At 40.1% G+C, this 15,644-nt stretch overlaps 1 protein-coding gene across 2 annotated transcripts in view; it reads right to left on the minus strand.

Annotated features, from left to right (window-relative positions):
- The window catches only part of smg7 (SMG7 nonsense mediated mRNA decay factor), a 146,224-nt gene extending 132,066 nt beyond the window's left edge, over nucleotides 1-14,158 (minus strand). Inside the window, exon 1 of one of the 2 annotated variants that reach the window (XM_043699524.1) lies at nucleotides 13,750-14,158. In XM_043699524.1, coding sequence (XP_043555459.1) covers nucleotides 13,750-13,778 — 29 coding nt within the window. In that variant the 5' untranslated portion in view covers nucleotides 13,779-14,158. The remainder of the gene's footprint in view (nucleotides 1-13,749) is intronic. The other variant, XM_043699526.1, reaches the window with a different exon arrangement.
- Nucleotides 14,159-15,644: the final 1,486 nt, after the last annotated feature.

Below are 15,644 nucleotides of genomic sequence, written 5' to 3' on the forward strand. Positions count from 1 at the left end.
GTGGAGTCGCAGGTAGATAGGATAGTGAAGGCGGCGTTTGGTATGCTTTCCTTTATTGGTCAGAGTATTGAATACAGAAGTTGGGAGGTCATGTTGCGGCTGTACAGGATATTGGTTAGGCCACTGTTGGAATATTGCGTGCAATTCTGGTCTCCCTCCTATCGGAAAGTTGTTGTGAAACTTGAAAGGGTTCAGAAAAGATTTACAAGGATGTTGCCAGGATTGGAGGATTTGAGCTATAGGGAGACGCTGAACAGGCTGGGGCTATTTTCCCAGGAGTGTCGGAGGCTGAGGGATGACCTTATAAAGGTTTACAAAATTATGAGGGACATGGATAAGGTAAATAGGCAAAGTCTTTTCCCTGGTGTCGGGGAGTCCAGAACGAGAGCGAGAAGGAAAAGATATAAAAGAGAGCTATGGGGCAACTTTTTCACACAGAAGGTGATAAGTGTATGGAATGAGCTGCCAGAGGAAGTGGTAGAGACTGGTACAATTGCAACTGACTATTAGGGGTCTGTAATACAATCCCAATAAGGTGACCATCCCTTTCTTATTTCTCAGTTCCATCCAAATAACTTCATTGGATGTATTTCCAGGAATATCCTCCCTCAGTACAGCTATAATGCTATCCCTTATCAAAGACACCACTCACCCTCCTCTCTTGCCTTCCATCGGTGATTCCTGTTGCATTTGTATCCTGGAACATTAAGCTGCCAGTCCTGTTCATCTCTGAGCTATGTTTCTGTAATTGCTATGATATCCCAGTCCCATATTCCCAACTATGCCCTGTGTTCATCTGCCTTCCCTGTTAGGCCTCTTGCATTGAAATAAACACAGTTTAATTCATCAGTCCTACTTTGTCTCTGCTTTGTTCCTGCCTGCCCTGACTGTCTGACTCGCTTCTTTTCTCAACTGTTCCAGTCTCAGATTAATCTCTTTCTTCATTATCTACCTGGGTCCCACCCCACCCTTATTAGCTTAAATCCTCCCCAGCAGCTCTCGCAAATCTCCCTGCCAGTATATTCGTCCCCTTAGAATTCAAGTGCAATCCACCCTTCTTGTACAAGTCACTTCTACCACAGAAGAGATTCCAATAATCCAACAATATGAATTCTTCTCCCATACACCAGCTCTTCAGCCACACATTCATCTGGTCTATCCTCCTATTGCTACCCTCATTAGCTTGTAGCACATGGAGTAATCATATTACTACCCTGGAGGACCTCCTTTTTAAATTCCTGCCTAACTTTCTACATTTTCCCTTCAGAATCTCATCCTTTTCCCTTCCTACGTCGTTGGTACCAATGTGTACAATGACCTTCTGCTCGGCCCTGTCCCCTTTGAGACCATTCTGAACCCTCTCTGAGACACCCTTGATCCTGGCACCAGGGAGCAACACATGATTCTGATTTTTCACTGCTGACCGCAGAAACGTCTGTCTATGCCCCTGACTAGAGTGTCCCATAACACAATCAACCGCTTGGAACACTATGCACCCCTCATTACATTAGAGCCAATCTGGATACCAGAAACTTGGCTGTTCGTGCTGCATTCCCATGCAAGTCCATCATCCCCTATATTTTCCAAAACACCATACTTGCTTGAAATGGGAATAGCCACAGAAGACTCCTGTACTACCCGCTTACTTCTTTACCTAGCTTTGCTTTTAAGCCCTCAATTGCTCTTATTGAAGTTCAAAATGTTATCCTCTCCCTCAAATATAAAATTCCATCATATCACGATCACGGCGACCCAGGGGAGCTTTAACAATGGTTATTCGTTAAATCTTTCTTGTTGCACAATGCAAGGACCCACAAATTCTGCTCTCTGCCTACCTCCAGAATGGGTTGTTTTCAGAAACTCTGAAAGTATTCTATGAATTCCTCATCTAGCCAAGTTCCACCACCTGATTTTTCTTGCTCTGTTCAGCTTAAAATTTCACATGATTATTGCTGTACCTTTCTGACAAGCTCCATTATTTATTCCTTCCACCCTGATTTATTGATCCGGCACAAGTAATCTTGCACAAGTAATTTATCACATTTACCATTTTTCATTACTACCTAAACCATTTCTACATGCTGGTTCTCTAAAATTACTGCAATCTTCTCTATTCTGCTACTAATATTAACCAGCAGAGTCACCTCTCCATATGTTTCGAGTTCTCCAACCTCTAAGTATACATTTCTTCAATATCCAGGTGACAATTTGTGGTTGTGTCTCTGTAATGGTTGTTATATCATTATAAATGCAAGTTCATCTGTTCTGTTTTAAATGCTGTGTGCATTTGGATGCAGAGCGTTTAGTTCTTTATTATTTTAGAATCTCTATTCTTATCTATTGATTTACTCTTAGCAAATGGATATACTATCCATAGCACAGTCTGTTATAATTTCCCTTTGGGATACATTTCTATTTGCTTTGCCTCTATTCTTTAATCTAAGAAAACTGTCCAAATGTGATCCCTGGGTCCTATTGTTTAGTTTAAAACACTTGTTTACTTCCCTGGCTATGTGAATTACTGGAACACTGGTCTCAATACAGTTCGGATTGAAACTATCCCAACAATACAAACGCCAGTGGTGCCAGTGCCCCACAAAGTAGAATTCACTTCTACTGCACCAGTCTTTGAGCCGCACAAACATTTTTCTAACTTTCGCTGCCCTCTACCGAGGTATATGTGAGTTTGCCATAATCTTGAAATTATCTCTGGCGCATATTAACGCACTGACTTCCAAGTGCAGCAGTCGTTGCTATGCATACCTGCAACAAAAAAAAAACGGAACACTGCTCAACTTATATTCAGACAAATTAAGAGTAGCAACTGGTCTCTCGAGCACCTCCATCATTAAATAAGATCATGGCTAATCTGATTACTCCACTCCTACCTCTAATCCTTTCAACACCTTGCTTATTGAGCTGCTCCTCACACTAAAATATGCGGACCTCCTTCCTTGTACTGCTTAAGTAATTTGTACTTCCATGGACTATAACAACTGGATCTCCCTCTCCCAATGCAATTTCCTCTTTAGCCCTGAAAAAGCATTTTGTACTCCAGCATCAGACAGACAATTCAGCCTTCTGAACTCTCGCTCTTTGATGTACCGAAGTGTCAGTACCTCCCATTATACTATCGCCTACCAAAAAGGAATATATTAATAGATTTAGATTGTAGAATCCCTACCGTGCGGAAATAGGCTATTGAGTCCGCACCGACACTCTGAAGAGCATCTCATCTGGTCCCAACCTTTTTGCTCCTTTTTGCTCCCCTCACTTGAATCACTTCCCATATCACTGTCATAGTCAGTTAACTTATCTAGTCTACAGCCTACACCCTTGCACAAACAACTGAAAGAACTTGAAACATGTCAGACAGTTACAAAGGTTCAGGTTCCTACACTTTTGCCCTCTGGGTCCCCTTATCAGCCTTTAATAAAGCCACATTCCCCTGCCCATGACTACTGACCTCAAATACCCTATCGTAAGGGGTGTGACAATCTTCTGGTACAAATCATACAGAAAGCTTTTCTCCCCAAAAAGCACCAGTGTTCACCTGATTAATGTTAGAGCCATCAAGCACCAAGGTAGTTATCGATAAATTATTTTAATCTTTGATCAAAGTTTTAAATCAAATTTGCAAGCAGAATAACTCTGAATGCAACCCAAGAAATTCCAATCTTCTTTACTTCTTAGCTGTGCTCTAGGAAGAATAAACTAAAACTCTCTATGCATTTGCTTAAATATTGAGATTTCACAATTTACTGAACCACATTAGAGTCACAATATGGTAACAACTATTCATGGTAGCTCAGTGGTTAGTACTGCTGCCTCACAGCATCGGGGACCTGGGTTTGATTCCAACCCCAGGTGTCTGTGCAAACCCCACATATTCATCCTACCTGTGCCTGCATGGGTTTCCTCCAGGTTCTCCAGTTTTCTTCCTAAAGATATACATGTTAGGTGGTTTGACCATGCTAAATTGCCCATAGTGTCCAGGGATGATCAGGCTGGATGGATTAGGCATGGGAAATGCAGGATATAGGGACTGGGTTGGGACCAGATGAGATGCTCTTCAGAGTGTCGGTGCGGACTCAATAGCCTATTTCCGCACGGTAGGGATTCTACAATCTAAATCTATTAATATATTCAACAATAAACAAATACTTCACATATTAAATATTTTTATTTTAGTCTGAAGCTGAAGGATGGAGAGTGTTTAGTTTGAGAAGGAAACATCTCAAACAAACTACTGCATTGTCCAATTATTGCAGTGAAACAGGTATTTTTTCACATAAGGGTAACTCATGTATCAGTCATGTCTTAGTTCAAAATCATTCATTTTGGGTGAACATTTGAGTACAAGCCTTGGTTGACACTTCAGTTCAGTAATGAGAGAATCTGTACCAGCAGAGGTACAGTCTCAGGGATGAGCTGTTAAATCAAGATTCTTTCTATGACCTCAAAAAATCTTTGGTTAAACTGAGAAAACAGGGTACTGCATTTTCGAAATGGAGAACAACAGTGATCATAGAATCAGATGTACAGCATGGAAACACTCCCTTCATTCCAACTCATCCACACCATACACATATCCTAAATTAATCTAGTCCCATTTGCCAGCACTTGGCCCAAATCCCTCTAAACCCTTCCTATTCATATATCCATTCAGATGCCCTTTAAATGTTGTAATTATATCAACTTCCAACACTTCCTCTGGCAGCCCATTCCATACATGCACCACCCTCCGTGAAAAAGTTGCTCCTTGGGTCTCTTAAATCTTTTCCCTCTCACCCTAAACCTATGTTCTCTAGTTCTGCACTCCCCCACCCCAGAAAAAGACCTTATTTCCCCAATCCATGCCCCTCATGATTTTATAAATGTCTATAAGGTCACCCCATAAGCCTCCAATGCTCCATGGAAAACAGTCTCAGCCTCTTTCTATTGTTCAAATCCTCCAACCCTGGCAACATCCTTGTAAATCTTTTTTGAACCTTTTCAAGTTTCACAACATCTTTCCGATAGGAAGGAGATGAGAATTGCATGCAGTATTCCAAAAGTGACCCAACTAACGCCCTGTACAGCCACAACATGACCTCCCAACTCCTATACTCAATGCTCTGACCAATAAAAGAAAGCATATGAAGTGCCTTCTTTACTATTCTATCCATCTTAGACTGCACTTTCAAGGAACTATGAACCTGCACTCCAAGGTCTCTTTGTTCAGCAACACGCCCCACGACCTTACCATTAAGCGTATAAGCCTTGCAGGCCCACATACACAGATCATTAAATTGCCAACAAGTCCAGAAAATAATTAAAAGGTTTAGTAAAATACTGCCCTTGAAATTAATAAGATTATAATTCTAGGAGGTAGGAGTCATGACTTAGTGATAGAAATCTCTGATTGGACAATATCTAGAGTAGTGCAAGTAATTCCACATCTTGAGACAGATATACTGGCATTGGAAGGGGTGTAGCATATATTGACCAAAATGATTCCAGGAGTCCATGGATGAAGCAAAGAGGAGAGATTAAACAAACTCTTAACTGCAATAACAACTAGAAATATCACAGATTCTAATTTGGTGTTCAAAAGCTAGATATAAAAGTGATAAGACTCTACATTTAAGCAAAGCTAAATATGGGAAACAAACTATTCACAGAAAAATAAGCAAATCTGTTTATGGCAAAAGGATACAAGATCAATGAAAGATGCTCAGAAAAGAACTTACTGTCATAGAGAACCATTTTATACCTTCAAGGAACAAGAGGACTACATGCCAGTAAAGACACCCATAAAAGATTAAAGATGCAAGAGACAACATGAAACTAAAAGCAAAAGCACCTAAAATTACAAATAAATAAAAATACAAAGTGTACATCTTGGCAAATAAGGAAAAAGATCACAAAAAGCAGTGAAGGACTACAAAATAGACAATTTGGAGATATGAAGAGAAAATTTCAAAGGGTGGCCAGGAGAAATATGGGTTACTTGAACTGATAACAGTAATAGCTCCAATGAAAATTAGGAAATGGCAGACATGCTGAATAATTACCTTACATCAGTATTAGCAGTAGAAATGAGGAGAAATGCAAATCATCCCAAAGGAACCATAGAGTCATAGAGATGTACAGCATGGAAACAGACCCTTCGGCCCAACCCATCCATGCCGATCAGATATCCCAACCCAATCTTGTCCTACCTACCAGCACCTGGCCCATATCCTTCCTATTCATATACCCATTCAAATGTTGCAATTGTACCAGCCTCCACCACTTTCTCTGGCAGTTCATTCCATACACATACCACCCTCTGTGTGAAAAAGTTGCCCATTAGGTCTCTTTTATATATTTCCCCTCTCACCCTATACTTATGCCCTCTAGTTCTGGTCTCCCTGACCCTAGGGAAAACACTTTGCCTATTTACCCTATCCATGTCCCTCATAATTCTGTCAACCACGATAAGATCACCCTCAGCCTCCGACACTCCTGGGAAAATAGTCCCAGCCTGTTCAGCCTCTCCCTGTAGCTCAGATCCTCCAATCCTGGCAACATTCTTGTAAATCTTTTCTGAACCCTTTCAAGTTTCTCAACATCCTTCCGATAGGAAGGAGACCAGAATAGCACGCAATATTCCAACAGCGGCCTAACCAATGTCCTGTACAGCTGCAACATGACATCCCAACTCCTACACTCAATACTCTGACCAATAAAAGAAAGCATTCCAAATGTCTTCTTCACTATCCTATCTACCTGTGACTCCACTTTCAAGGAGCTATGAACCTGCACTCCAAGGTCTCTTTGTTCAGCAACACTCCCTAGGACCTTACCATTAAGTAATCATTCAGAGGTAAAAACGCACCAAAACATATTCAAAATAACAGCAATGGATGAAATATTCATGTGAAAGTATGGTAATTCCCCAGGACCAAATAATTTCTATTGTAGTTTTACAAGTAGTAAGTGAGAACCCCATGTCCCAATGCTTGCTATATTTGGGAACCATTTCTTTCAGTTGGAAAACTTTGCATGTTGCTCCACTACTTAGAAAGGAGTGTGGGGAGGAATGAACAAGGGAATTATAGACCAGCCAACCTAACATCTGTTGTTGGGAAATTGCTAGGATCAATAATTAAGGGTAGGATTACTGAGCACCTTGAAAATGTTCAGCTGCTGAGTGTGCTCTGGAATGGATCTATAATGGGTAGGTCACACCTGAAGGATCGGTTTGAAATTTTTGAAAAGGTGGCTTAACATATTGGACAGAACAACGTCGATTCAAGTTACTTATATGAACTTCTAAAAGGCAATTGATCCTGAAAGTCCCTCATGAGACACTGTTCACTACAAATAAAGTTCATGATACTAAAAGCAAATTATTGATCTAGTGATGATATTGGCTGAGCAGTAAGAAACAGACCAAGAATAATCGGCAGGTACTCCAATTAGAAGGCTGTTACTGCTGGTGTACCACAAAGATGGGATCTCAAATATTCAAATTTGTGAACAATTTAGATATTGAAATATAAAACTACACATCCAGTTTTGCTGATGGTAGTATCGTATGCAATATGAATCAACAATGCAGGCATTTGTGAAGTCATCCACTATGAACTTAAATACAGAACAGTAGTTTTCAAATGGCAAAAAGCTAGAAAAAGTGGATGTCCAAAGAAATTTGATGGTCCAGGTATATTGACCATGAAAATACCATGAACTGCTACAGAAATTAATTTAAATGGTAATGCTTCAGTCATAAAATGGCCTGCTTAGACATTAACTACAGTACTGACAGCACTTCTGTGCACCACACCTTAGGCAGGGAGGGAACACAGATCAGTTGAGAAATAGCCATCAAGAGTATACCATGGAACTAATGCCCTTCCGTGCTTTTAGTTAATTCAAAAAACATGCAAAGCCCGGACCAGTTTCCTTCTCCTGCCAAGGTCAAGTCCCTGTCTATGAATATATATAAGCTTTCAGCACGTGGAAGTAAACTACATTGCAAGGACAAATAATAATCTTAAACTAGTTGTTAATGTAACTTTTAGCACACTTCGGATGGTTCAGCAATTGATGACTAATCATGGAATCAGAGACATTGTTCTGTAAGCATGGACTGGTTGAATACTTTTAGTACTCTAATTGTCAAAGGGACTTGCTGTTTTATATAGTCTGTCAGCTGTTAAGAGGTATGAACAACACACCTGGCATTGCACTGGCAGTGAAATTCAGACTTCAAAATGATGCTTGCACTTGGTCAAAGAAGCAGACATATAAATAAAAATTTAATGTAGAAGTGTAAGTGGTAACATTTGGTAGAGTGAAGAGGGGCAAATGAAGTGAGGTAGTGGAACCAGTTGAGAAAACCATTTATAAACGGGCAAGCTCACCACTTTTTCAAGAAGTTTATAGTCTATAAGTGGGGACATTAGGCTTAGCCTTTATAAACAGAGTGGGCATCAGATAGATCAGTGTAATGCATGTTTAATAAGTATATCAGGCCCTTTGACATGATGGAGAGCAAAATTGCTAAAATGGTATCAGAGATGAGGAACTTCAATTATGTGAGAAATTAAGGTTGTTCTCCTTACAGCAGAGAAAGTTGTATGATTTGGGATTCTAATGGAGCAAATAAGAAGAAACTGCTTCCAACTGCAGAAAGATCAATAATCAGAGGAACAGATTTAAGCTGAACTGTCAAAAGACAAATCGTTTTTGGAAAAATCCACTTGTGGTAACCTAGAATGCACCATCTGAAAATGGTGGAAGCAGATTCACCAGTAACTTCCATAAGAAAACAGGATAAAAACTTGAAGGAAAAACACACACAGGAATGGGAAAGTGGTCTATTGGATATTTCTTCAAAGAATAGGCATACACAGAATGGTCTGAATAGCCTCCTTCATTGCTATAGGATTCCATGAAAAATAAATTTTCATACATTGACATGCTTTGTCTTTCAATCCAACTTATGCTATTCTTACAGCATCTCAGATAGCATCGCAGACCCATACATTTTACAATTCTCACAATATCTTGGGACTAAGATGGAAAGCATAAAACATAATCAGGTTTACTTATGATGCCTTTCACAACAAAATTGGACGAAATCATTACTAAGCTCAGAAATGATGATGCTAATTTAATAAGGCAGCTACCATAAACTAAACTTGCACACGAGAGGTAGAAATGTTAGACTAAATTTGTACCAAGCATTGATTGGGTTACACATGGCAAAGTGCACGCAATTCCAGTGGCTCTTCACATTATTAAAAAAAACACATCAGAACTGAAAGTTTATACGTATTAGCAAAGGATAAACAGACTGGTTCATTACACTTAAAAAATGCAAAGTTTTACAGCTTAAAGTAATGTTTAAAATTGTGAAAGGTTTTGATGAGTGGACATCGTGTGTTTCACTTTGTGTGAAGCAGCAATATTAAAGACCGCCAATGTAAGATAGTTGCCAAGAAAGTCATTAGGGAATTCAAACCAAACTCCTTTACTGTGGTAAGAATGTGACATTCACTACCAAAGGAAGCAACTGAGGTGAATAGTAGGGGAAGTAAGATGAAAATGAGACATGGAAGGGGATAAATGAGGAAGGAGGGGATGAAGACTCAATGGAGCACAAATGCTAGGATGGTCAGGTTAGACCAATTTTTTTTTCCCTATTGTCGACTATAAGTAATTCTCGCTCTAAAGAAACTGACTAGTATGAGAAGTTTTTTTTCAATAAAACTTTAACAGTCATACAGCATGGAAACGCCTCGGTCCAACTCGTCCATGCTGACCAGACATCCCAATTTGATCTAATCCCATTTGCCAGCATTTGGCCTATAGCCCTCTAAACCCCTTCTATTTATACACCAATCACATGCCTTTTAAATGCTGTAATTATACCCATCTCCACCACTTATTTAGGCAGCTCGTTACATACGTGTACCACATTCTGCATGAAAAAGTTAACCCTCAGGTTCTTTTTAAATCTTTACCCCCTCACCTTAAACCCAAACCTCTGGGTTCGTACTCCCCTAACCTAGGAAAAAAAGATCTTGGCTATTCACTCTATCCATTTTATAAACTTCTATAAGGTCACCCCTCAACACAGGAAAATCTTTCAGAGCTTGAGGAAAATGAATATCAATCAAAAGATGGATGCTGGGTGAAGTAACCAAATTAGATTTTAAACAGTGACTTATAGAAGAACAATGTAGTAAAATGGAACAATTGGAGAAAACCTTAATTCTTCACACTATTGAAACGTTAAGAAACATACCATAACAATTACTATGACTGATTTTTGATAAAACATTTTGTTTGAAACACAAGTGCCTTTTATTAAGTTTGTGTTTTTCTAAGTTCCTGGGGGGGAACCCAAAATTTCACATTGGTTTTGAAACATACTGGTAATTTCCTGGGGATATTTTCTGGTTCCTACCAAAGATTTTTTTTTCTGTTACAACCATCATTAGTATAAGCACTATAAAACATTGATCACAATCTGATACTTTTTTGGCTCTCATCAATGCAATCATACAAACATGACAAAGCACAGGATGAAAGCAGCTATTGAACCCATCAAGCTAAATCCTTACTTAGTCCACAACATCTTATGGGCAGACCCCTGCTCTCCAAGAGAAACTCTAGAAAAATACACTAATTCTAACTGCAGTCAAGAAAGACTCCTAGACAGTTTCTTCCCTGCTATTTATATTTGATGGTATGGTTCCCACTGATGTTATTTCCTCCTCTTCTGTGACAAAAATACCATGTTCAATAAGATGTTTCATTTATCCTTAACCTGGAAAATTCACACAAGGACCTACAATTGCACTCAGATGTTTATTCAGTTCATTTTAACATGGAATTAGTACAGGATTAACATTTTCTGTTAGGACCAAATTGCACCTGTCCCACCACACAAAATTATTCTAATCTTTGGTCTTGTTCAAAAATAGTTAATTTAGCTCTATGTACTTGATCATAGCCAGGTTAAATGTTCCATCAAGTCTACACTAATCACACTTATTCTCAAAATTGAACCACACTGTATTAACCCTTTAATCAAGACAGGGCAAACAAATTCAACTAATCTTCCCTCATAACTCTCAATTTAGGAACTAAGCCTAGAATTGTCCAATCATCAACAGATTAAAACCAATTATAAATCAACTTGCTTAATTTAATTGCATTTTAGAAGTTAATCAATTAAGACATTAACAAAGATTTCACTAAGATTCAAGTGTAGTCATTCTATACATTTTTTTTAAATCTTGGAATTTTAAGCATGATTCCCTAGATGGGGCCTGCATTTCCCCTAGAAAATGGTGCTGGAAAGAAGGTTACTTCTCAAACTGGATTTTAAAAAGTGATCCCATTCAAGGTTGTTTTTGCTTAAAGTGTCAAAAGAAATGTGGTCAATATGTTAATCAGAAATTGTTTCATTGTAAAGCTACGCAATGAGGAATTTGTTAGTTTGCCTGGATAGTTGGAAATACACTTCTCCTTATTGTCAGAAAACTTTGACTGCTGTTGATGAGAGGGTCAAGCGTTTTCTCAAAGCAGATGTTAATACAAAACATACACAAAGTAGTGAATCAGGCTTTTCAACAAGATACTAGTCTAGCAGGCAGAGAAACACAGAGACAGGGCTTCAATGACAGTTGCTTGCCACATGCTGCTGGACAGGTTTGTTGCGTTTAAGTCAGAAGATCAACATACGTGTGGTAACATCACATCTTTATTTTGTCACAAAGCACAGAAGTTACATCAACTGAACCAATGGATTCTAAACCTTCCCATTGTTCTTTATATTTCATCTTATTGTAGAATAAAACATTGACAACTTAAACCATATTTTACCTGAGTGTTAACCATTCTGGAGTTGAGGAAAATGCTGTATATGCAAATGATATTAGATCCACATTACAAGGGGATGTTATTTTTCTCAATTATTGTTACATCCCTAACCTGCATCAGTTAAATAAATACAATAAAATGCAAATAAATAAATACAATATAATGCAAATGAATTCCAATCAAAGTAAAATGACGAAGCCCAAGAATTCACCAACTGCAGTCATTTAAAATATATATATATAGATACTAGAGGCCTTCAGGATCAAGGTCACAGAACTCCTAAGCAAGAGCTTCAGCAACAATTTTTAAACAAGGAATTAAAAGCTTTATTTATTGTACTTTCCACAGAGTGTGTCTAGGCTTCTACAAGATGTTTGTTGCTGGAAAAACACAGGTCAGGCAGCATCCGAGAAGCAGGAGAATCAATGTTTCGGGCCAGAGCCCTTCATCCTGCTCCTCTGATGCTGTCTGACCTGCTGTGCTTTTCCAGCAACACACTCTTGACTCTGATCTCCAACACCTGCAGACCTCACTTTCTTCTACAAGATGCTTGTCAGTGAGTCAAGTAGTATGACAATCTGTCTAAGCTGTATAACACTTGGTTTCATTCTGCCTAGTGCTTCATGCTTACATAGTAATTGTAATCTATATCCACATAACATTTATGCTGCAGCCACTGTATGTGTACAAACAACATATTTTCAGTGTTTGAAGCTCCAAAATCCAACTCACTACAGTATGTACAGTTTCTTCATTTCAGTTACAATATATGCACTCTTTCTAGTGAGCATTACTTAAATCCTAAAAATGAAATGTTGCTACCCTCCTATTGAAAGAAAATATTTTTGCACATTGGAAATTGCACTGCAGTTTTTAAATTGATAAGTATACACTCAGACAAATGTAACTGGATCCAGCACACTGTTTTAGTCAGTAAACTAAGTCTTGCAGGCAGAAAACTAATTCTGAAAGTGAGGTGCATAATAACATACATAAATTACTGAAGCATAGTTACGCTGTTAATTGTAACGAAGGTTTACATTTGTACGCATTCCCCAGTTCCATACAACGCATTTTGAATCTCAGCAACCTTATCTGAAGCCTCCAATGACACTTTAGCCCTTGTCTATTCCTAACAGCACAAAATTTAGGGAAATTTGATAATGTCGCCGCCATCATAGCAGCTCGTGAAGTAGTACACACTGCTCCACCCCCTATTTATCAAAGCATTGACTGATTTCCTGCAAAAATTCCTTCTGAAAGTGAAACTTAAAAATCTATTATCACAAAATGTGCATGATTCCCATGGTGGGTGATGCTAATTCGGAACTGTCAGACCGACCAGTGAAAAAATGGCATTTTTAAATCACCCCTGTGAAGAACATTAGAACACTCTTCAAATATTAGATTCGAGTTTCCTGTAGTACAGCATATAGTAATACTTCCAGAAGGTACTTGGTATTGAAACCTGCGTGTTTGCAAGGTGTGTACATGAGGTTGGTGCTATTTGATCCGTGTCCGTGTGCAGAAAGCTTGAAGTAACGAAACGCGTGTCCCCAAAAACAACGGCCAAACCGCAACGCCAAACTACGGATGGGGGTCACAGAAGGTACAATATCTGGCAAGGTGCTGAGCGCATGTCCTGCCCTACTACCGGATAAAGCACAGCTCATTATTTGGCAGCAATGGGGGAAGAAGAGGAGACAGGGACACTAAGCAACCAAGCGGCTCCGAGACGCTACGTCCACGTACTGCGGAAACCGAGACCCAGGCGCAGGGCCTGCTACTGACCTCGGGAAGGTAACTACCAACCGTGCCCCATACATACACCTCGCAACGCTCCAGGCCGCCATTAAACAGCAGGCCCAGTGCTCAGGCTCTCACCGTAAATACTGCGCGCAGAGCGGGTTCATTCTTCCTCGCTAAAGCCCAGCAACAGCCGCCATGTAATCTCCCGAGTGCTGAACGATCCGGATGGCGTCGGCGAGGAGGAGGTTAAACTCATAGCTCGGCGCTTGGATAGAGGACGAGGAGGGAAAACCTTGAAGGGGAGTGAGGGCGTGAGGCCGGGGCCACGGGCCTGACTTGTTTCTGTTGGGCCGTCGCTACCTCCCTCAGAGAGCGCGCCTGATCGCGCGCTGCTTCCCAGGCCACCGTCTGCCGCTCGCGCTCCGCTCACTGCTCGGCGACGGCGGCCTCATCTGTGTCACCGCCAAAACCGTCCTCTCCCCCCCCGCCTTCTTCTCCTTCACTCCCTACACACAAACACACACTTCCGGCTTGACGGCCAGTGCAACCAGTTTCACCCTCCGGCGGAAATACGCCATCAACTCAATATTCCTCACCTCGCTAAGGCATTACGTACTGTGTGGAAGGGATTCTTCTGAGGACTCGTTTACTGTATTGGGAATTAAAAGCAAAATGTGCTACCATCAGCCCTTAAAAGTGAGCAAGGCAGAACGTTCGGCTAGAAGAATCATGTACATTTTCTGTTTGAAACAGTTGTGTTAGTATAGTACTGGTCTTGCTCCACTTCCAATCGTAAAATGAGAAAGATATTCAGGCTTAGAGATTGTCTCATTTCTGAATTCAAAGGTTCTGGGGTTCACGTTTCACTCGAAAAACTGGAACGTAAATGGTTGCAAAACTTGGCTGTTGCACATCAGTGGTGTTGAATGAGAATCAAATACTGGTTACAACGCAGTGCCAGGCCATTCGGCCCGTCGCGTCCATGCTGGTACTCCACAAGTGCAATTCCCCTAATGCCTCAATTGATTTTCCCGATAGCCTTGCATCATGTTTGATTTTCATTTTCAAGTAATAATCCAACACCTTTTTCAATACCATGATTAAATCTGTCTCCACTTTACTATCAAACACCACGTTCCAGATCCAAACCATTCACATGGTGAAAAAGATTTGTGTTGTTGCCATCTCTTCCATTTCACAAAGTCATGCATCTTTGCTGAACAAACTTCGATCACTGCTACTGTCTACCCTTCTAAGCCACCTTGTCCTGCAAGAGAGAAGGAAGTTTCCCAATGAATGTGATGCAACGTGTTTGGGTGATGCAGCTGTCACTCATCTGGAGTAAGGTTTATAGTGGAGTTCCCTGCCGGTTGCTATTATGACTGCTACTCTTTCTGATAAATATTAAAGATCTAGACTTTAATATACAGGTACAATCTCAATATTTGTAGACAAAGTTAAAAGTCACACAACACCAGGTTATGGTCCGACAGGTTTATTTGGAAGTAATAGCTTTCAAAGTGCTGCATCTCATCAAGTGGTTGTGGAGCAGAATCATAAGACACAGGATTTATAATAGAGGGTGAGAAACAAAGTGAGAATCAGTGTCTGGAACAGAGCGTGACAAACAGAGGATGAGTAACAGTGGGCAAGATACAGAGTGCATGAAACAGAGGGTGAGAATCAAAGTGCTTGTAACAGGGGTTGAGAAACAGAGGGTGTGTAAGAGTGGGTGTGAAATAATGGGTGAGAATCAGAAGGACAGAAACAGAGTCTGAGATACAGAGGGTGAGTTACAGAGGGGGAGCAACAGAGTGCCTGAAAAAGCAGGTGAGAAACAAAGTACCTGAAACAATGTGAAACAGGCTGCCTGAAACAGCAGTGAGAAACAGAGTGTCTGGATAAGAGTGTTGGAAACAGAGGGTGAGAAACAAAGGATAAGAAACAGAGTGCCTGAAACAGAGGTTGAGAAACAATAGGTGAGAAATAGAGTGTGAGAAACAGAGTGCCTAAATCAGTGGGAGAGTAAC

This window comes from Chiloscyllium plagiosum, chromosome 11, assembly GCF_004010195.1.
Source record: "Chiloscyllium plagiosum isolate BGI_BamShark_2017 chromosome 11, ASM401019v2, whole genome shotgun sequence".
Lineage (NCBI taxonomy): Eukaryota > Metazoa > Chordata > Chondrichthyes > Orectolobiformes > Hemiscylliidae > Chiloscyllium > Chiloscyllium plagiosum.